The 24,303-nt window shown below is 34.4% G+C and overlaps 1 protein-coding gene across 1 annotated transcript; it reads left to right on the top strand.

Annotated features, from left to right (window-relative positions):
* Window positions 1-9,985: 9,985 nt before the first annotated feature.
* Window positions 9,986-13,366, top strand: LOC146162633 (uncharacterized). Its single transcript, XM_083385255.1, has 3 exons — window positions 9,986-9,989; window positions 11,540-11,769; window positions 13,160-13,366. The coding sequence occupies exons 1-3, from the start codon at window positions 9,986-9,988 to the stop codon at window positions 13,364-13,366; spliced, it is 441 nt and encodes a 146-aa protein (XP_083241381.1).
* Window positions 13,367-24,303: the final 10,937 nt, after the last annotated feature.

The following is a 24,303-nucleotide window of genomic DNA, read 5'->3' as shown; positions in this document are numbered from 1 at the left end:
GCTCATTTGTTTATTAGTGGACTTTTAAACAATAATTTTGTTTTAATTCGAATAGGTATGGTTTTTGTTAAGTGAAGTTTTACCTGTATTTGTAATATTTCTTACAAACATGTTGATACGATAATCCATTTTGACCAGGTGCATTTCTTAAATTATTTTATGGATAGGGAAACCGTATAAAATGTTTTACGTCATACATAAAAAATTTAAAACTAACCATATTCAAATTTGTTAGTTGAAAACTTTTGAACTATAACAAAATGTAAGCCTCTTCAAAAGAGGTAATAGCAAGTCCGTTTTTTTGTCACAATAACCCAAAATGTAGGTTGTAACAAATAGTTCCTCACTTGGGAACGTCCTGTCCCATCTTACGCACCCAACATCACCATATACAGAAGATATACTGGGTGCTTATAGGTACAAGATAATATGAAAAACTTACCTGTATAAGTAAGCCTGGTAAATTACCCATATATTAGTAAAAAATGAATTTTATACAACTTCAACAAATATAAAATAACTCAAATATAAAAATAATAAAACCAGCAAGAAAACACCCCATTATCTTTAGATTGATATGTTGTAAAAACGCCGTCAGCCTACCGAAATGTTTTTGTGTTAAAATGATGGCTACCATTTGGTGCTTCAAAAAATTAATAAGAATTGGGGCTACCTAATGACACGTTGATATAATCCCCAAGTCCCGACTCAGGCAACGTCCCATCTAGGGCAACCTTCCCCTACAAAGCTTGGCCACGCAGCTGAGTGGTAAAATAAAAAGGTATTTTGAAAATCCGAAATATATATTTATATAATTTGGGTTTAGGAAGTAGGCCACTTTTATGGTTTAGAAATATCGCTGTGTCCTGGCGTCCTATTCAACGGATCTTGCTTCTGGCTTCAACAAATTGTTGCATCTAAAAAGGACGGAAAAGGTAAAGTTGCAGCAGAAAGTCTTTGTCGATTTTACAACGGAACTTTGGTTGATATTGAAAGTGAGGAAATGTACGAGGCGCTGTATTTGTACATTCAGCGTGCATGGAATATGTTCGTGGACGACGCCACATCAAACGCCATACGAGTTTGGTTGGCGTCAACTTACGAGGTGGATGGCTTTTACTTTGTTATCGGCTTTACAAAAACTTACATTTCAAATAGAGGAAAAATATAAATCCGTATTGCATTTGCTTATCATTTAATTTTAAAGCAAACAGCAGTTTTAAAAACCCTAAAATACACTGAATGTACAAGACAAAAGTTATCAAAATAGGAATTCTACATTTTATCTGCACAGAATGGAGAGCTACGAAGTTCAACTGGTGGAAGTGTTTACGTGCGTTGGTACCCGGGATATCCATCAGGATCGGGTCAAGCAATGATTTGGCTCATTGCAACAAATCCATCAAGAGGATCTAGTATTGGCATGTATAATGATGGAGATCTCAACAACAAATGGCCCGTCCCACTTTGTCGTAATAAAACATCAAACTAACACCGACGATCAAAGAACATTATGCTTTGTAATATATGACATCACAAAAAATATTGGATTTATTAGCCACTAGTTCATCGCATGTTGACCAGTAACGTGCTTTGAACGTGTTAGCGTTTTTATGTCGATTTTAAATTGTAAATAAATGACCAATGGCTTCCGAGTGAGGTTATAGTAATACCAAAGTTCCAACCGCCTAAACATGCTCAGAGCAGTTAGAATCTTACCCTGGACACAGCCATTGGTTGCGTGGAGCCGCATCTCCTCTTAAAGTGCTGATTGATCTTAAAGGTTTGCTGGATGAGCGAGAGGCGGCACCTCTCCACGTGCAGCTGAAGGTCGACGGTCTGCGACGAGTGTATACTCTCCGTACCCTTGCAGAACTTCACCGCATGGACATTCGAGCACGTTATCCTATACGAATTTTAACAAGAGAAAATTTGTACAATCAAACTTGACAAAATCGTAATGACAAAAATCGTAATCTTTGGTACATGTTACAACACATTAAAAAATAATAGGCAATTGTGCAGAAAAAATACTTGCACATTAATAACAATGAGTTATACTTCAACAATAAAAGTACAAAAACCAGAGTAAAATCAGGACAAAATATTTGTTAAAGGAATGTATATTTAATCCTTTTCTGGCATTGTCAGTTGCTATAAGTAAAATACATATACAAAAAAATTAGTAATAGCCTATAATTATTAAAAAAGTCTTGAAAACATATGAAATCAGTAGAGATTAAAAAAAAGCTTAAAAACAGAGTTATACTTGTTACATGTTTGAGTATTAGCCAGTTGTGAAGTGATACAGGCATTTCAAATTCAACAATAAATTGATCAGAATTGAGACAAATAAGGAATATTTTTCTGTCGTGAAGTTAGCAGCCGTTTTCTGGGGCAATGTGAAAAGCGTACCTAGACAGGTTTACAACTGAAGTAAAATTTATTCACAAATAAAAAAAAACTTTTTTTAAGTAATAACCTCACACAGAATGTTTTTAATAAATCACAGAATCTGCTGTAAAAAAAACTTATTAATGTTTATAAAATACAATATTAAAAAGTTCAAACTTCAAAATGGAATGAGTTACTAATAGCTAAACATGACTTTTAAATAATTCAGTTTGCAATATTAATATTTTATTTTTTGTAAATTATACTACTGTAGAAAGAATAATATTAAATGCAATTATTTGATGGAAAGTTGATTTGTTATTGCCAGTGGGAAACATGGTTACTTTTGGAAATAACATTACCAAGAATTTTGATGTCCCTTACAAAGTCGCATTTGTTAAAAGGGTGAAAGAAGTTCAACTGAGGAAAGTAATTAGATAAAATTGTGATCTTCAACATCCACCAGAATCAGGTAGTGAAAATTTGTATAAACTGCAAAACAGAAAACATCTTAAAACAACCAAAAAAAATAATAAAAAGCTATAGTTTTACCAAAAAAAAGTGTTTTAATTAAAAAAAAGCATCTATGAAATGTTTTTTTTAACCCAAATAAAACTTCATTTGTTGTGTAAACTAAAATTGGTGCTGGTCTAGAATCCTACAACCCTTTTGTCCAGGGGTTTATATTGCTAAAAATATTTGAATTGGTTGTGGTGTGAGTTAGGGTTGGTTGGGTCAAGTATTATTATTATTTTTATTCTTCCGTATTTATTTCTTTCATGAAATTTCAATATTGACAACTGATTTTTTTTATTTTTTTTTATAACTATTTAAATTGCTATAGAAAATATTAAGAATAATTGTTTGTACTTAATATGATAAAATTTAGACAATGTGTAAATTATTTGCATACTTATTACTACATTAAAAATATGTTAAACAAACACAGCTAAAATTCTTAATCTGTTTAGAACTGAAACATACATAATATACACAATGTGTATTAAGTGAAGTCCATCTAGAGTAGTATTGGCCAACGATAACAGCACCCATGTATGTAGAACACAAGATGCCTTCGGAAAAGCTCAATAAATTCAGTTATCCTGATCAGGATTGGCAATCTTTCTAAATGTAAAATATGTTTACCTTTAATTTGTAAAATAATAAAAGGCGCTGATCTAGAATCCTACCACAACGCAAATTATTTGGGTTACGGTGCGGGGTTAGCGTTTGGGTTAGGGTGGGTCAAGTGTTATTATTAAATAATGAATACAATATTACTTGACCCACCCACACCCAAATATTGTGCGTTAATTTAATAATGTGGTAGGGTTCTAGTCTTTAGGCCAGCGCCTAATAAAATAATAAAAGTACAATAATAACCTGATTTGTATTTATAGTTAGTTAATTGTTATTGTAGAGGCATGGCAACATTTATTTTTCTTATCAATATATTATTTATCTTATTTTATTGAAAAAACAACATGATCATATTTAAGTGTAAAACAGCCTTATTTTTTCAATATTATTGATGAAGCTGATCCTTACCGCTTGGATGTGTTTGTATTGCACAAATGACATATATATATATATATATATATATATATATTTTACTTAGTTTTCCTTTCCACAATTTATAAAAGATTTACGAAAAACATTTTCAAAACAGAAACTCTAAATAGCTATAGATCGGTGACTCAGCATTTTGTTTCAGCAGCAATTTTCAATTTTATGGGGATTCCCCATATACTTTGCTGTGAAATTTATTTGTCGACAACGTTGCGAAATCTAGTTACGGGAGTTATACGTAAGACAAATCACAAATCAAAGAGATTCTCCTTGGACAAATGCAGCAATTTTGTTAAAGTTATACCCAATAGGCAACACTGAACGACACATTCAGGGAGACTTAAGCTTTTGATACTGAACAAAAGACACTAGATAAACAAATTTGTTCGGATACTTCTAAAATTAGAACGAACAGAATCGCGACAAATTAATGTTAGCGCAGCTCTTCGTGACCTTTCGTTGAAATGCTAGAGCAAGTCAAGTCATTTTTATTCGAAATCCCTGTTTTCCTTACATGTCTGTGTATATAGTGCAGGGGCGCCGCGCGGCTTGAAAGCCGAACTTCAGTTTGTGACACCTGCCAATTGCCACTGCCGACTGCCAGGTATCAACTATTCAAAGGCCCGCCGTAGTTACCCTGTGCAGAACCAAGGAGTATTCTAATAACACAAATTCAAGTCTGGATATTCACAAAGAAGTGATGTACGATATTATTCTTTTCATACTAAGGCGGTAGTAATACCAAATTAACTTGTGTATGTTACCCACGGTTTGCGATCCAATGCAGTCCTTGTAGTGATCTACTTACCCGTAGCAGCTACACATCTCCTAATCGCTAAAGCCTTTTTCAATCTAGGAAGGTTTTCGTATCAAGCATAGAAAAATGATCCAACAAAACTACAAAAAACACATTTCATTGAGCACAGGCAATTGAATTCACTAGTTACAGTTTCAAATATCGTCCAGTTGTTGATACGCGCATTTTGAAGTAATTGATAAATAGACACATATTTTGAGTCAGGAAGTTAGGATAAAAAAGTGAAAATTATACAATCGCTTTAAATGAAAATAATTTAAAAAAAAATCACCCAGAATTAATAAGCCGCAATGGGCAACAACCATATACGCAGCTTGACTTTTAAAATGTACTTAATTAAAGAGAAATGAGAGAAAACATATTGTTTATTAAATGCAAATAATGAAAGTACTGAGAAAGGCATATGTTGGTATTGGGGGAAATTTGTGTTACAGAAGAAAGTTGTTGTCTCTGTTATGAGCATGATGACGAAAAACATAATTGACGAAAACATGAAAGCATCAATTTTTAGGAGGAGCCCGTCAAGCGAAGGAGAAGGCTCGTATACAGAAGTGCATCCGCTATAGCTTTGTAGGTGCTCCTAGCAGGTTTTTTTTTGCCTGGCGCGTTTCAGATCGAAACTTTATCTAAAATCTCGCTGCTCACTTTAAACCGTAATGTTTTATATTATTTTTATTAATTTGCACTGCTGGAATGAAATTCTGCGGAACGTTTGAACATTTTGTGATTCTTTCCTAGCGAAAACATTAAAGCTGCTGATATAAAAGTGGATTTTAATCCGGGAAAATTGCTTACACAAAATTCGGGATAAATATTGCTTTCTGATGAGATAACACGAGCAAACATTTATTATACAGTAGATAAAGAGAGGCCAAAGTACTACACGCGTTTGAGTAAATGGAATTGGTATATAGGCGAAGTAGACAAACATTCACAGACATTTGGTAACTTCAGAGGGTGGCATCAGAACAGGAATAAAGGTCAACTCTATTTGCAAAGAAGAATTAATTCTTGATTTGTTTTTTTATTTTAAAAGCAAATGATGCGCGAACACCTTTTCTGTGCAGCCCAAACATGTTCTATATGCATACCGATGCTCGTGCAATGTGCAAAAATATTTGCGCCGTTTAAAAAAAAAATGCAAGATTGCCTCAGGTTATATTAAAGCCACAACCTATAGAATTGCAAACAAGCCATCCTGGATGCAAGAATGCGTTTCGACTTACGCAACTGAACATTCCGAAACCTTGTAAGAGAAAACCGAGTCACAGAAGGCGCAATGACCGAGTAGATGGAAGAACCATACAAGGGGAGTTCGCCAAATATGGCTGCGCTTACCAACAGAACGAGTCGTCCCAAATGCTATTTAAGAACGACAATTCACAGCAACGTCACTCAAATTCAAAGGTATCACAAGAAAGATCTACAAAAACAGGAAAATGCTTCAACTTGGCGTTTCAATTCTAGTTTTGCTGCAAGTTTGCAATTCATTCGCCTACGGACAAGTTCAGTCCAACGACTTCTTGGTGTGCAAACCAATTGGAAGCTTGTTCGAGATGCAACAATCCAGCACCGGAGGGAGCTCAACACCCATGAGGGGAAGTCCAGGACCTCCAGGCCGGAGAGGCCCGATTGGCCCAACAGGACCACAACCATCTGTTGATTGGAACAGAATTGAACGAAAAATCGACGAGAAAATTAAAGGTTTCAATTTTCAGTCAAAGTTATTTGAATAAACTGAAATATATATTCATATAATTTTTGCTTTAGCAATTTTTCTTTTTATGTTTAAGGATTGTCGCAATGCCCTGGCTTTGTATTTAACGGATCTTGCTTCTGGCTTCCACAAACTGTTGCTTCTCGAAAAAACGGAAAAGGCAAAGTTGCAGCAGAAAATCTTTGTCAGTTTCACAACGGAACCCTGGTTGACATTGAAAGAGAGGAAATGTACGAAGCGCTGTATTTGTACATCCAGCGTGCATGGAAGTTGTACGTGGACCGCCCAGATACAAACTACGTTGAAGTGTGGTTGGCGTCAAGATACGAGGTGGGTGGCTTTTAACTCGTTGGTTGTAAAATGCTTCATTCATACTAAAAAAATATTTGTTTTTAAAATGGATACAAGGATTGTTGTTTTGTTAAATCAATTCAATATATGTCTTGTTGTTTCAGTTATTTTAAAGAAATAGCTATTTTAGCATAGGTTAAAATCTAATATGCCTAGGCCTAACTGTTTAAAATTTTACAAAAAAATTTCTCACTTGAGAAAAAAAAATGTGCTACTATTGTTCCTGGTATTTTCGTTGGACGCAGCTTAAATTAATAGTTTGTACAGAATGGAGAACTAAGAAGTTCAACTGGTGGAAGTCTTTATGTGCGTTGGTATCCGAGATTTCCATCAGGTTCGGGTCAAGCAGTCTTTTGGTTCGTTGCAACAAATCCATCAAGAGGATCTAGTATTGGCATGTATAATTATGACAATTTCGACTACAAGGGCCCAATACCGATTTGCCGTATCAAAAGATCAAGTTAACATTGTTAAGCCAACTATGCATGACAAACAAATGCAAGCCACCTTTGCCCCAATATTTTCACGGCATTTTTTGTTAACTTTAGTATATTAATTCTAAAAGAAAAGCGTTTTCCAAATAGATAGTTTTTCAGCTTTACTGCCGTCATGTTTTAATGGCTGTAAAACACTATTTGTATTGTTTGTTTATTTTTAACCAACTCACTTAGAGGTTTTGTTAATACTGGTTTTCTATGAAGCCAATTGCATATTCTAAACCAGTGTTTCCCAACCTTTTTTACACTAGTGCCCCCTTGGGCTCAGTATTATTTCATATCGCTCCCCTGATCTTTGCTTTTTTTTTAAGTATTGTATTAATCGTTGTCTAACATTATATTGTCTTCACTTTCGTTTCGATAAGCTGTCAGTGATATTTTAGGTTGCCTAACATACACTTACTATTGGAATTTATACATACATTATTTCACCAGGTTATGTCATTACCAGGAAAAATTCCTATCTTTCTGCACGAAGACTTTAAATCCTTTTCTAGTCGCGGGCCGCAACCAAACTGATAAATGTCTGTGTGGGCCGCGCAAAATGTTAGAAGAACTGTGAATGAGGCGGGCCTCGGATTTTGTTTTATCCGTACTAATAATGAAAAGTGTAATAGTGTTTGTTAATGTTTTGAAGTCCGGGCGCAGCTGGCGAGCGAAGCGAGCGCGATTTTTTTGGGGTATAACGGCATTTTCTTTTAAATTTCCTGCTAGTTTTTATTGCATTGGCAAAAAAATAAAAAATGTTAAAAAATATATGTCTAATATTTTTTAATACGTTTTCCGTGTGTCCGCGACACACTTTGCTGCCTTCCACGTCCCAACGGTAAAGAAGCGCTGATCTAGTGCAAAGACAGCATCAAAACGTAAACAAACTGTAGGTAGAAAGATCATTCGCGCAGCGCGAAAAATTTTCGCCCGTACTAAGTTGAAATAGTCTAAAAGTATTTAAAATGGACTCGTGTCTAGTTGTCAAAGAGTCGGCGGGTAGAGGGCCGTAGATTGGCGACCCCTGCTTTAAATATACAAACATTTTGCCGCGTATAAAACGGTGAAACGCAACAACAACCAACAGCTTTACATAAGAAAGCCAATTATTACGTAACAATGGTCGGGAAACTACTACAAGTTCGCAGTACGGAAGTTGCCAAGGTTAAAAGTTACCTACGTCCTACAGTGCTGTTTGTTACTATTTGTATGTGAACTTTTTATAAAATTTTGATATAAGTACTTTCATGTAACGCCCCCTTATGTGCGTTTAGCGCCCCCTAAATCATGAACAGACTCAAAACGCCCCCTTGGAACTCGCCAACGCCCACAGGGGGGCGGTACCGCCCGCGTTGGGAACCTCTGTTCTAAACGTTCGACCGACTGGGAAAATTAAAATAATATTATTACGTGTAAACAGTTTTAGTGCATTGTACATAGAACTTTCAGCAGATAACACACTTAACGTGCGCACAGAATTAAAACATCTATCTTAAAAAAAAAAAAAATTACAAAAGTTTTGCATTATTTTTAGAAATAGTGACTGAAAGTGGATTTCAGCAATATGACAAAACTAGAATAATATCAAAGTCGGAATATAGTAAAGTTTGAAATAAATGCAAAATTTGATTGTTGTTTAGGCCGCTTAGATATCAAACTGAAAACGTATTGGATTTTATTATGGCGTTCGTCATATGAATATTGTATGATTTAAACTTATTTTTTAATCTGAAATTCTGGCATTCAAAATAGGAATATTTACATAAAGTATTCCAATACGCGAAAATTATAAAAAATCAAATGCAAAACAAACATGAAAACATTTATTTATATCCACAGATAAAATTAAAGATTTTTGTATAAAAACAGAAGGTAAAGGAAAATTGAGTTTTACCTGAACGATTGTTTTACCTAAAAAGTTTTTGCCCAAACGTCGACAGCAAAACGACAGATGCCAAAAAGATGCCCCCAACCGCCTTTACCTTGTCCCTAAAGATTTGGACGTTATTTTGACCATTCACATCTTATCAGTCAAATTTAGGATTTATTTGGACAGATGTATGTCTTATATAAACGATTTTGGATGTTATTCCCTCTTGGTTATTACTGCGTATTTGTCTTTACTATGTGTTGGTCTTAACAGCCTATAGCATTATAGAATATTGTGATTTAGATGTTATTTATGGGAAAATCATTAAAGGCCTATATACTTTTTTTTGGTAAAAAAGGTTATGAAACACCGTACTACGTTCTATTGCTGCAGCTAGAATAGTGGCCTTCAGTTGTATGTTTTTATGTTTAGTGTTGCAAAGCTATCATTTGTATTTAGAACACCAAATTAATGAAAAGTTATTGAAAGAATTTACCTTTGGTTAATTAACCTGTTAAAGAGTTAGCCACTTGCTCATCGCATGTTGAACAGTAAAGTGCTTTTATCGTTTACTACGCCGAGTAATGACGACGAGTTTTGTATTTGTTACTTTTCCGAGTATGTATTATTTAATTACTTCAAAAAAAATAACAAGTATTTCATCAGAACCGAACTAGCAGATCGAGATTGATTTTGTCATTAATTAAACAACAGTTTCAATAGCGAGATTAAAACCATACATATATTCAGCCTTGCAACTGATTTCAAATAGATCTACAAATATGGGTCAGCGTTATTAGTAGCAACTAATTCTTTAATGTCGACGCAAATGCCGAGTTTTATAAATCAACGAACAGTGAAGACTGATGGAAGCAAAATCAATAAGAAAAATTCACTTTGAGTAGAATCTGAGCACGACCCAAAATTTAGCTCTATTTTAAACGTAAGACAATGCCCAGCAACATGGACACCGTGTTAAAAAAAGTTATATATTCAACAGTGAACAATTTATTTTTTGAGGTTGCTCTGCTAGATCTATGCGTTTACCGAAAACCAAAAAGTATTTTTTACCTGGCATCATTGCCTTGTAGGCTATAATAAAGCGTAATGGCGATTATTTTACTAATGCTAAATCAGATGTTAAGCATTTATGATTTTAGGCCTGCGTTATGTGTTGAGAACAATTTTCAGTAACGGTACTTGATAAGAAGGTCCTATGAATGTGCATAGTAAATATCGTTGTTAGCTTAATGCCGCGCTTATATAACTGTGGTGATTTGGCAGTACGGTAGTAGTGACCATCGCTTATTATCCACGTCGTGAGCACGTGAGTACGACAACCAATCACAGCGCAGTGTGCGGTCAAGCGGAACGAATCACGTAACTTTGGTACTAACGGCACTTTATGACGAAACAACATTATCGGACGCAAATACGTGTGAAAATGGCGTATATACCTTTTTAAATTACTTGCTGTGACGTCATTTATACGACTTTATTTATTATGACGTCACCGATTTGACAAGCGTTTTCAATAAATTTCAAGCCTCACGCTATTTGTTGTGCTATTGTTGCAGGGAATAATTTATCGTTTGTGTGTGCGTTATTGTTTCTATATTTTTATCGTCTGTTGTTCTTTTTACTCTTTTGTTTCTCACGAAAATGATATCGCTTTTCCACTTGTGCACCTCACCGTTCACGTTTTATCTTAATCGCACCACGTTTTATGTTGGCACCTAAGTTAGTTACCGGCGCTTACACCATTTTCCCCTCGTTGTGGTGGTCGGGTTTTGGTTAGGCTAATGTACGTTTCGAAATTATTGCAATTGACGTTTGGTTTTATTAGATGTTGGCCTTTTATTTTTCATGCCTGCTGTTATTTTATTTAGGTTTCCTCTATTGAATACACTTTTTGTATCGCTTGGCATCCGACAGGCCGTTAAGTAGGGCTCCTGAAATTGAAAAAAAGGGCGTGGTAAGAGACTATCAGTGTGTTCAGGAGGCTTGTGTTAACCTTTCATGATATATAGTTTGCTGTCGGATCGCTAGCCTTTTTCGAGATGCAACAATTCAGCACCGGGGGGAACTCAACGCCCCTGAGGGGAAGTCCAGGACCTCCAGGCCGAAGAGGCCCGAGGGGCTTAGCTGGCCCGATTGGCCCCACAGGACCACAACCAACTGTTCATTGGAACAGAATCGAACAAAAAATTGCCAAAAAATTAAAGGTTAGATTTTTAGTCAAAGTTATTTGGATAATCTAAAATGTATATTAATATAATTTTGCCTCATTAAGTATACCTTTCATGGTTTAGAAATATCGCTGTGTCCTGGCGTAGTATTCAACGGATCTTGCTTCTGGCTTCCACAAACTGTTGTATCCTACAAGTACGGCAAAGTCAAAGTTGCAGCAGAAAATCTTTGTCAGTTTCACAACGGAACTCTGGTTGATATTGAGAGCGAGGAAATGTACGAGGCGCTGTATTCGTACATTCAGCGTGCATGGAACTTGCATGTGGAATACCCAAATCGAAACTTCGTGGACGTTTGGTTGGCGTCAACATACGAGGTGGGTGGCTTTTACTTTGTTCGGCAATACATAAATTTACATTTAACTAGCGCAAAAATACATATCCGTAATGTTTTTGCTTTTCATTTTGTTCTAAAGCAAACAGCAGTTTTAAATACCCTACAACAGTGGTCTCCAACCTTTTTAATTAGCGATCCAAGTTTAACAAAAATAAAATCGGAATTTACATTGCGACCCCATATTGTTTTCAGATATCAATGTAAAAATATTTTAAATAGTTCCAACAAAGTAACACGAGCGAATATGCGTGAATTATTCAATTCCAGAGAACTGTGGGTACACATTTGCAAAAAAAAGATTACTTTGGGGAAGTTATATTTAACAAATGAATTTGTATTTAACACAAGAAAAAATTGTTTCAACAATATATCCACTGATGTTTTGCAAACGCGGCTTCGCTTTGTATAAGCTTAACCGCATGTCATGCTCTACTTCCAAGCGATTACGATGTTTCTTTTTTTAATACGCTTATTGCGTTGAATCCCACTTCACAAACCATGTGGTTAAAAACAGACGGATCAGTATCATTTAATAATCTAATTCAAGGGATGTCCAACGGAAACATGCCGACGTGCCAATTTTTAACTTATTACTTTTTCCAGTGCCAAAGTAACTAATTTTTTTCTAATACCAAAAGCGCTTTTATACAAAAAAACAAAACAGTATAATGTTACAATATCAGAAGTAATTGTTTGTTATCGTAATTGCTGGAATTGTTTTATATTTGTGAATAAACAATGACAATTGGCTGTTTAACAAATTTAGCTTTTTTGACAATTTGCCATTTTTTATTAGGTCGCGTGCCTTATGATGGACACCCTTGATCTAATTAGACAGAGTCTGAAGTCGGGACGTTGATTGTATCGAAGTCCAAAAGTAAATATTCGCTGAAACCGTTGAATATTTTACTTTAAACGAGTTAACCGAAATGCGTTTTGCTGCATCCATTTTCATATTTAGGAATCTAAAGGCTAATTCTTATATATGCAAACCACCATGCCTAATGTTAATAACAAGATTTGACGATTTGAAAATCCAGTCCTTTTAAAACTCAATACAAGAATGTAGCAATAAAACAATTTGCGAAAGTGTGACACTCGCTGCGCTTAATCTTAGAAACTAATTTTTCTTAAATGTCAAGTTAGCTGATTGAGCAGCTCTTAAGAGCCTAAAATCATTTTTATGCAGAAGATGCACTCAGTCACGTTTATTAGTGTGACGTCATTGTAAAGAAATGCGTAAATAGTAAAAGAGCACGAATATGGTGAGTTATGGCGACCCCAACAGGTTGGAGACCACTGCCCTACAATACACTGAATGTAAAAGACACAAGCTATCAAAATCGGAATTCTACATTTTATCTGCACAGAATGGAGAGCTACGAAGTTCAACTGGTGGAAGTGTTTACGTGCGTTGGTATCCGGGATATCCATCAGGTTCGGGTCAAGCTATGATTTGGCGTATTGGAACAAATCCATCAAGAGGATCTTATATTGGCATGTTTAATTATATTGTAGTTGAAGATCTCAACTACAAATGGCCCGTCCCACTTTGTCGCATTAAAACATCAAACTAACACCGACGATCAAAGAACATTATGTTTTGTAACACTATTAAAAATGTGTCACTTATTAGCCACTTGCTCATCGCATGTTGAGCATTGAAGTGTATTGATCATTTTAAGCGTTTGCGTTATTATATGAATTATAGAATGTAAATAAACAATTAACGACGCTCGTTTGAGTTGTAGTAATACTAAAGTTCCATCCGCCTAAACATGCTCAGAGCAGTTTAGAATATTACCCTAAGCACAGCTATTGGTTGCGTGGAACCGCATCTCCTCTTAAAATGCTGATTCAAGCTCTTGAAGGTTTGTATACGTTCCTTTCCCTTACGGAACTTCACCCCATGGACATTCGCGCACGTTATTCTATACGAATATTAATAAGAGAAAATTTAAACTTGACGAAATCGTTATGACATTTACACAATATATGGCGAATCACTTTAGGTACTTCGGTAAATGTTACAACACATTAAAAAATATTAGCAATTGTGCAGAAAAAATACTTGCACATTAATAACAATGAGTTATACTTCAACAATAAAACTCAAAGTTCAAAAACCAGAATAAAACCAGGATCAGACTTTTGTGAAAGGAATGTATATTTTAACGTTTTCTGGCATCAGCAGTTCCTATAAGTAAAATACATGGGCTATACAAAAAAATTAGTAGTACAATTATTAAAAAAAACAAAGTTATTCTAAACAGAGTTATATAAAAAGTCTTATAATAAAGTTATACTTGTCACATGTTCGAGTATAATCCATTTACTAGACAAGTTACAACTTAAGTAGACAAGTTACAACTTAAGTGAAATTTATTTACAAATCTTAAGAAATTTTTTGCAAGTAATAACCTCATACAAATGTTTTTTAAGAAATCACATAATCGGCTGTAAAATAACCTTGAATAAATGCTAATTATTCATGTATAAATGTTTATAAAATTGTAATATTAAAAAAAATCGAACTTTAACATGGAATATGTTACTTATAGTTAGAAATGACTTTTAAATAATTCAGTTTGCAATTTTAATATTTTATTTTCAGTAAATAATACTAGTGTAGAAAGAATATTATTAAATGCAAATATTTGATGGAAAGTTGATTTGTTATTGCCAGTGGTAAATATGGGTACTTTTGGAAATAACATTACCAAGAATTTTGATTTTCCTTACAAAGTCGCATTTGTTAAAAGGGATGAATAAAGTTCAACTGAGTAAAGTAATTTGATAAGATTGTGATCTTCAATATCCACCAAATTCACGTAGTAAAAATTTGTAAACACTGCAAAACAGAAAACATCTTAAAACAACAAAAAAATAAAAAGCTAAAGTTTTTCAAGAAAATAAAGTTTTATAATTGAAACAAGCATCTATGAAATGTTTTTTTAACCCAAATAAAACAACTTCTAATTTTCATTTGTGGTGCAAAACATATATTGGTGGTGTTCTAGAATCCTACAACTCATTCGTCCAGGGGTTTATATTGCTAACAATATTTGTATTGGTTAAGGTGCAAGTTAGCGTTTGGGTTTGGATTGGTCAAGTATTAATATTATATTTATTTCTTCCTTGCAATTTCAATTTTGACAACTTATTTGGTTTCTGTAAAAAAGGGATAGAATTTTAGACCAGTGCCAACAGATTAACGTAAACTATTTTAACTTGCTACAGAAAATTTTGAGAATACTTGTTTGTACTGAATATGATAACATTTAGACAAGGTGTAAATTATTTGCATACATTAAAAATATGTTAAACAAACAGAGCTAACATTCTTAATATGTTTAAAACTGAAACGTACATATACACAATGTGTTCTATGTGAAGTCCATCTGAAGAAGTATCTGCCAAGAAAACAGCACCCATATATGTAGTACACAAGTTGCCTTTGGAAATGCTCAATAAAATCAGTTATCCTGATCGGGATTGGCAATCTTTCTAAATGAAAAATATGTTTACCTTTAATTTGCAAAATAATAAAAATATTAAAAGTACAATAATAACCTGATTTTTTATATAGTTTTTTACTTGTTATAGTAGAGGCATGGCAACATTCCTGTTTCTTATCAATCTATTGTTTTTCTTATTTTATTGAAAAAACAGCATGGTCGTATTTAATTGTAAAATAGCCATATTTGTCAAATATTATTTATGAAGCTAAACAGTGTTTCTAAATTTGTGTAATACTTACCGTTTGGATGTATTTTTATTACACAAATGACACATGACGCTGGTGTAGAACAGTGCTTTTCAATATGATGCATTGAACACCTCAGGATGCCAATCTACACTCTGTGGAAGGTGCACACCCGATATTTTTCTAAAGGAATTTGTGTGCACGTTTGTTGGATACGGGAAGGTCAAGTGTTGTATTTATTATCTTTATAATTTTAATTTTGATAAAGTAGTTTGTCATACAATCACTATCACTTTGCTGAGTTGTGTTTTTGTTCTTCTTTTACTTGTTTTCCTTTCCACAATTTATAAAAGATTAACGAAAACATTTTCAAAACAGAAACTCTACGAAGCTACAGATCGGTGACTCAGCATTTTGTTTCGGCAGCCATTGTCAATTTTATGGGGATTTCCCATAAACTTTTTTATTTGACGATAACTTTGCAAGATCTAGTTACGGGAGTTATAATGTAAGACAAATCACAAATCAACAAAATTCTCTTTGGACAAATGCAGCAATTTTATTAATGTTACACCCAATAGGCAACACTGAGCGGCAAATTGAAGTACACTTAAGCTTTTAATACTGAATAAACAACACAAGGTAAACAAATTCGTTCGGATATTTGAGCTTCTGAAATAGAGCGACCTCACAACGCAACAATTAAAGTCAGCGCAGCTCTTCATGACATTGTGAAATGCTTGAGCGAGTTAAGTCTTTTTTATTCACATCCCTGTTTTCCTTATTATGTCCGTATATATACCAGGGGCGCTGTGCGGCTTGCAAGAAGAACCCCAACTTGTGACACCTACTAGTTGCCACTTGAATTTGATATCTGATGTAAAATGATATGTTCACCATTCTTTTCATACTAGGGTGGTAGTAATGCCAAATTAACTTGTGTATGTTACCCACGGTTCGCGACCCAATGCAGTCCTTGTAGCGATCTACTTACCCACACCATCTACACATCTCTTAAACGCTAAAGCCTTTTCAATCTAGATAGGATTTTGTATCAAGCATAGAAAAAGGATCGAACAAAACTACAAAACACACATTTCATTAAGCACAAACAATAAAATTCACTAGTTACAATTTCAAATATCGTCCAGTTGTTGATACGCGCATTTTGAAGTAATTGATAAATAGACACATATTTTGAGTCAGGAAGTTAGGATAAAAAAGTAAAAATTATACAATCGCTTTAAATAAAAATAATTAAAAAAAAAATCACCCAGAATTAATAAGCCGCAATGGGCAACAACCATACGCAGCTTGACTTTTAAAACGTACTTAAAGTACTTAATTAAAAGGAAATGAGAGAAAACATATTGTTTGTTAAATGCAAATAATGAAAGTGCTGAGAAAGGCATATGTTGGTATTGGGGGAAATTTGTGTTACAGAAGAAAGTTGTTGTATCAGTAATGAGCATGACGACGAAAAACATAATTGACGAAAACATAAAAGCATCAATTTTTGGGAGGAGCCCGTTAAGCGAAGGAGAAGGCTCGTATACAGAAGTGTATCCGCTATAGCTTTGTAGGTGCTCCTAGCAGGTTTTTTTTTATTTTTTGCCTGGCGCGTTTCAGATCGAAACTTTATCTAAAATCTCGCTGCTCACTTTAAACCGTAATGTTTTATATTATTTTTATTAATTTGCTATGCTGGAATAAAATTCTGCGGAACGTTTGATTACTTTTGCTGCTTTTTTGTGATTCTTTCCTAGCGAAAACATAAAGCTACTGATATAAAAGAGGATTTTAGTCCGGGAAAATTGCTTACACAAAATTCGGGATAAATATTGCTTTCTTAAGAGATAACACGAGCAAACAGTTTATCGTTATACAGTAGATAAAGATAGGCCAAAGCACTACACGCGATTGAGTAAATGGAATTGGTACATAGGCGAAGTAGACAAGCATTCACAGATTGAACTTTGGCAACTTCAGAGGATGGCATCAGGACAGAAATAAAGGTGTATTTTAAAAGCAAATGATGCGCGAACACCTTTTCTGTGCAGCCCAAACATGTTATATATGCATAACGATGCTTGTGCAATGTGTATAAATATTTGCGCGCTTTAAAAAAAATGCAAGATTGCCTCAGGTTATATTAAAGCCACAACCTATAGAACTGCAAACAAGCCAACCTGGATGCAAGAATGCGTTTCGACTTACGCAAGTGAACATTCCGAAACCTTATAAGAGAAAGCCGGGTCACACCAGGCGCAATGACCGAGTAGATGGAAGAACCATACAAGGAGAGTTCGCCAAATATGGCTGAGCATACCAACGGAACGAGTCGTTCCAAATGCTACATAAGAACGACAATTTACAGCAACGTCACTCAAATTCAAAGGTATCTCAAGAAAGATGATGAACTACAAAAACAGGAAAATGCTTCAAGTTAGCGTTTCAATTTTAGTTTTGCTGCAAGTTTGCAATTCATTCGACTACGGACAAGTTCAGTCCAACGACTTCTTGGTGTGCAAACCAATTGGAAGCTTGTTCAAGATGCAACAATCCACCACCGGAGGGATTTTAACACCCATGAGGGGAAGTCCAGGACCCCCAGGCCGAAGAGGCCCAAGGGGCTTAACTGGCCCGATTGGCCCAACAGGACCACAACCATCTGTTGATGGAACAGAATTGAACGAAAAATCGACGAGAAAAATAAAGGTTAGAATTTTTAGTCAAAGTTATTTGGATAAACTAAAATATATATTCATATAATTTTTGCTTTAGCAAGTTTTCTTTTTATGTTTAAGGATTGTCGCAATGCCCTGGCGTTCTTTTCAACGGATCTTGCTTCTGGCTTCCACAAACCGTGGCATCTTACAAGGACGGAAAGGGCAAAGTTGCAGTAGAAAATCTTTGTCAGTTTCACAACGGAACTCTGGTTGACATTGAAAGTGAGGAAATGTACGAGGCGCTGTATTCGTACATACAGCGTGCATGGAAGTTGTACGTGGATCGTCCAGATATAAACTACGTGGAAGTGTGGTTGGCGTCAAGATCCGAGGTGGGTGGCTTTTAACTCGTTGGTTGTAAAATGCGTCATTCATACTAAAAAAATATTTGTTTTTAAAATTGATAAAATGATTGTTGTTTTGTTAAATCAATACAATATATGTCTTGTTGTTTCAGTTATTTTAAAGAAATAGCTATTTTAGCATAGGTTAAAATCTAATATGCCTGGGCCTAACTGTTTAAAATTTTACAAAAAAATTTCTCACTTAAGAAAAAAAAAACTGTACTACTATTGTTCCTGGTATTTTCGTTGGACGCAGCTTAAATTAATAGTTTGTACAGAATGGAGAGCTACGAAGTTCAACTCGTGGAAGTGTTTATGTGTGTTGGTATCCGGGATTTCCATCAGGTTCGGGTCATGCAGTCTTTCGGTACATTCCAACAAATCCATCAAGAGGATCTAGTATTGGCATGTATAATTATGACAATTTCGACTACAAGGGCCCAATACCGATTTCCCGTATCAAAAGATCAAACTAACAATGTTGAGCCAACCATGCATGACAAACAAATGCAAGCCACCTTTGCCCCAATATTTTCACGGCATTTTTTGTTAACTTTAGTATATTAATTCTAAAAGAAGAGCGTTTTCCAAATAGATAGTTTTTCAGATTACTGCCGTCATGTTTTAATGGCTGTAAAACAATATTTGTATTGTTTGTTTATTTTTAACCAACTCACTTATAGGTTTTGTTAGTACTGGTTTTCTATGAAGCCAATTGCATATTCTAAACGTTCGACCGCCTGGGAAAATTAAAATAATATTATTACGTGTAAACAGTTTTAGTGCATTGTGCTACATTGAGCTTTTATCAGATAACACTTAACGTGAACAAATATTTAAGACATCTTTCCAAGTTGAAAACTAAAACAAATACAAAAGTTTTGCATTATTTTTAAAATTAATGTCTGAAAGCAGATTTCAGCAGTAAAAACAAAACTAGAACAATATTAACGTTGGAATAAGATCGAAAAAGGACCAATAGCTATAAGTTGAAATAAGACCTAAACGACCAAAATAAGACTTTAACAAAAACAACGGTTTACATAATCCCTAGGCCCACCTAACTTTACCACTTACTGCCAAAAAAATTCCACTCTGAACCACCTACATTCCACGCATACCCAGTTCCTACCCACACTCCTATCAAGGGCAAACAGTCCGGTGTCAAAACCGTCCTCGAACGACGCCGTCACATATAGACCTACGTCGACATTAGAACGGCCGCGACGAAAAACATGGCACTTATAAACCTACGTCGAAAAAACCCGAAAAAAACAACGGCAGCGGCGGCGCTTTATTATCCTACATCAATTCCTGGCGAATTTGTTTGTTTTGAGTCACTTATATATAAACTGAAAACGTATTGGGTTTTATTATGGCGCTAGTCGTATTAATATTGTGTGATTTAAACTTATTTTTTAATCTGAAATTCTGGATTTCAAAACGGGTATATTTACACGAACTCTTCCAACACTCGAATAGTTCAAACTTTTCAATGCAGAACAAAAATGAAAACATTTATTCATCACAGATAACGTTAAAGATTTTCGTTAGAAAATAGGGAAAAGGAAAAATCGAGTTTTACTTAACCCAAAAACCCACCCACAACTTTATCTTTAACCCCCCTAATAATTTCAACCCTAACCCACACTTTAATTCTAGCCATTACCTGGGCCCAACTCCAAACAAAGACAAATAATTCGGTGCCAAAACAGCTGCGCCCAAACGTCGACACCAAAATGACAGATGCCAAAAAGATGCCCCCAACCGCCCTTACCCTGTCCCTAAAGATTTGGGCGTTATTTTGACCATTTACATCTTATCCGTCAATTTTAGGCGCTTTTTGACAGATTTATATCTTATTCAAACGATTTTGGATCTTATTCCGTCTTGGTTATTACTGCGTATTTGGCTTTACTATGTGTTGGTCTTAACACTATATGGCATTATAGATTATTCTGATTTAGATGTTGTTGCTTTATGGGTGTTAGTGTGTGTTTCCATCCAGCTCTAACTAACATAATGTGTGTTTTTATAATTTAAATCATTAAAGGGCCATATAAGTTTTTTTGTAATAAATCTTGTTTGCAACAAGTGCTTGCGTTGTCATGTTGATTATACAATGTAAATAAACTATTAATGGCTTCCGATTATTATAGTATTACCAAAGTTCCATCCGCCTAAACATGCTCAGATCAGTTTAGAATCTCACCCTGAACACGGCCATTTGTTGCGTGGAGCCGCATCTCCTCTTAAAGTGCCGATTAACTCTTAAATGTTTGCTGGATGAGCGAGAGGCGGCACCTTTCCACGTGCAGCTGAAGGTCGATGATCTGCGACGTGCGTATACTCTCCGTACCCTTGCGGAACTTCGCACCACGGACCTTTGCGCACGTTATCGTAGATAAATGTTACTAAAGAGAAAATTTGTGGAATTAAACTTGACGAAACCGTTATGACCTTTACACAATATATGGCGAATTACATTACGTGCTTCAATAATTGTTGCAACACATTAAAAATAATAGGCAATTGTGCAGAAAAGAAAACTTGCACAATAATAACAAGGAGTTATACTTCAACAATAAAACTCATAGTTTAAAAACCAGAGGATCAGACATTTGTTAAAGGAATGTATATTTCATCTTTTTCTGGCATTATCAGTTCCTATAAGTAAAATACAAATACAACGAAAATTAGTAACATAAAAAAGTCAAAAACATATAAAATCAGTATAGATTAAGTAAAAAGCTTAAAAACAGAGTTATACTTGTTACATGTTCGAGTATTACCCAGTTACTAGTATGGACATTTAAAAATCAACAATAAATCGTTTAGAACTGAGATAAATAAGGAATATTTTTCTGTCGTGAAATTAGCAGCTGTTTTCAGGGGTAATGTCAAAATCGCAGCTAGACAGAGTTATAACTGAAGTGAAATTTATTTACAAATCAAAAGAAAAACAAAAAGAAAAACTTTGAGTAGTAACCTCATAAAGATTGTTTTTAAGAAATCACACAATCGGCTGTAAAATAACCTTGATAATGTTTATAAAATTCAAATATTAAAAAATCGAACTTTAAAATGAAATATGTTACTTATAGTTAAAATGACTTTTAAATAATTCAGTTTGCAATTTTAATATTTTATTTTCAGTAAATTATACTAGTGTAGAAAGAATATTATTAAATGCAAATATTTGATGGAAAGTTGATTTGTTATTGCCAGTGGTAAAAATATGGTTATTTTTGCTGCTTTTGTAAATAACATTACCAAGCATTTTGATGTCCCTTACAAAGTCGCAATTGTTGAAAAGGGATGAATGAAGTTCAATTGAGTAAAGTAATTAGATAAGATTGTGATCTTCAATGTCCACCAGAATGAGGAAATGAAAATTTCTATAAACTGCAAAACAGAAAACATCTTAAAACAACCAAAAAAATAAAAAGCTAAAGTATTACAAGAAAATAAAGTTTTTTAATTAAAACAAGCATCAAGAAATTTTTTTTTAACTCAAATGAAACAACTTCAAATTTGATTTGTGGTGCAAAACATATATTGGTGGTGGTCTAGAATCCTACCACTCTTTCGCTCGGGGATTTATATTGCTAACAATATTTGTATTGGTTAGGGTGCAAGTTAGCGTTTGGGCGGGTCAAGTATTATGATTAAATTTATTCTTCCGTATTTATTTACTTCTTGAAATTTCAGTTTTGACAACTCATTTTATTACTGTAAAAAAAAGATATGATTCTAGACCAGTGCCAATAGATCAAAGTAAACTATTTAACTTGCCAAAAAAAGTATTGAGATTGAAAATATTTGTTTGTATTTAAGATGATAAAATTTAGACAATGTGTAAATCATTTGCATACTAAGTAATATATTCAAAATATGTTAAACAAACACAGCTAAAATTCTTAATCTGTTTAAAACTGAAACGTACATATACGCAATGTATACTATGTGAAGTCCATCTGGAGTAGTATCGCCAACAATAACAGCACCATATATGCAGTACACAAGTTGCCTTCGGAAATGCTCAATGAAATCAGTTATCCTGATCAGGATTGGCAATATTTCTAAATGAAAAATATGTTTACCTTTAATTTGTAAAATAATAAAAATATTAAAAGTACAATAATAACCTGATTTGTATTTATAGTTAGTTAATTGTTATAGTAGAGGCATGGCAACTTTACTGTTTCTTATCAATCTATTATTTATCTAATTTTATTGAAAAAACAAAATGATCATATTTAAGTGTAAAAACAATCTTATTTTTTAAATATTATTTATGAAGCTGATCCTAAAACAGTGTTTCTAAATTTGTGTAATACTTACCGTTTGGATGTATTTTATTACACAAATGACATACGACGCTGGTGGAGAACAGTGCTTTTCAATATGGTGCATTGTACACCTCAGGGTGCCAATCTATATTCTGTGGAAGGTGCACACCCGGTATTTTTCTAAAGGAATTTGTGTACACGTTTGTTGGGTACGGAGGTCAAGTGTTGTATTTATTCTCCCAGTTTACAATTTAGTAGTTTGTCATGCGATCACTATTACTTTGCCGAGTGTGTTTTTGTTTATCTTTTACTTAGGTTTTCCTTTCCACAATTTATAAAAGATTCACCAAAACATTTTGAAAACAGAAATTCCACGAAGCTATAGATCGGTGACTTAGCATTCTTTTCTGAAGCAATTTTCAATTTTATGGGGATTTCCCATAAACTTTGCAGTGTAATTTATTTGTCGCTAACTTTGCAAGATCTAGTTACGGGAGTTATAATTAAAAGACAAATCACAAATAAAAGAGATTCTCTTTGGACAAATGCAGCAATTTTATTAATGTTACACCCAATAGGCTACATTGAACGACAAGTTTAAGTAGGCTTAAGCTTTGATACTGAACAAACAACAGTAGGTAAACAAATTCGTTCGAAATTTGAGCTTTTAAAAATAGAGCGACCTCGAAACGCAACAAATTGAAGTCAGGTCAGCTCTTCGTGACCTTTCTGTAAAATGCTAGAGCAAGTCAAGGTCATTTTTATTCGAAATCGCTGTTTTCTATTTATGTCCATGTATACTCCAGGGACGCTGTGCTGCTTGAAGGAAGAACTCCAATTTCTGACACTTGACAGTTGCCACTGCCGACTGCCAGGTATTAACTTATCAGAGGCCCGCCACTGTCACCCTGTGCACAACCAAGGAGTTTACGAATAACACAAATTTAAGTCTGAATATACACAAAGCAAGTGATGTACGATGTTATCGGATCGAAGTTGATACCTGATGTAAAATGATATGTTCGCTATTCTTTTCATACTAGAGCGGTAGTAATACCAAATTAACTTGTGTATGTTACCCACGGTTTGCGATCCAATGCAGCCCTTGTAGCGATCTACTTACCCGTAGGTAACTACACATCTCCAAATCGCTAAAGACTTTTTCAATCTAGGAAGGTTTTTGTATAAAGCATAGAAAAATGATCGAACAAAACTTCAAAAAACACATGTCATTGAGCAAGTTTGGTTGGCGTCAAGATACGAGGTGGGTGAGTTTTACGTTCGTTTCGATAGTAGATCAAGTTGCGCTTCGATCAGAAGAAGAATACATATCCGTAGTGCATTTGGTTTTCATTTTATTTTAAAGCAAACAGCAGTTGAAAACCCTAAAACACAGTGAATGTAAAAGACACAAGCTATCAAAATCGGAATTCTACATTTTAT

Source organism: Ascidiella aspersa, chromosome 3 (assembly GCF_963924565.1).
Source record: "Ascidiella aspersa chromosome 3, kaAscAspe10.2, whole genome shotgun sequence".
Classification (NCBI taxonomy): domain Eukaryota; kingdom Metazoa; phylum Chordata; class Ascidiacea; order Phlebobranchia; family Ascidiidae; genus Ascidiella; species Ascidiella aspersa.
This window is presented reverse-complemented; position numbering and strand designations above follow the sequence as displayed.

Bases quoted from the DNA above. Each gene is read 5' to 3' on its own strand.
- LOC146162633 (XM_083385255.1), top strand. The intron at 11,770-13,159 runs GTGGGTGGCTTT...TTATCTGCACAG, and splicing joins GGTTGGCGTCAACATACGAG to AATGGAGAGCTACGAAGTTC.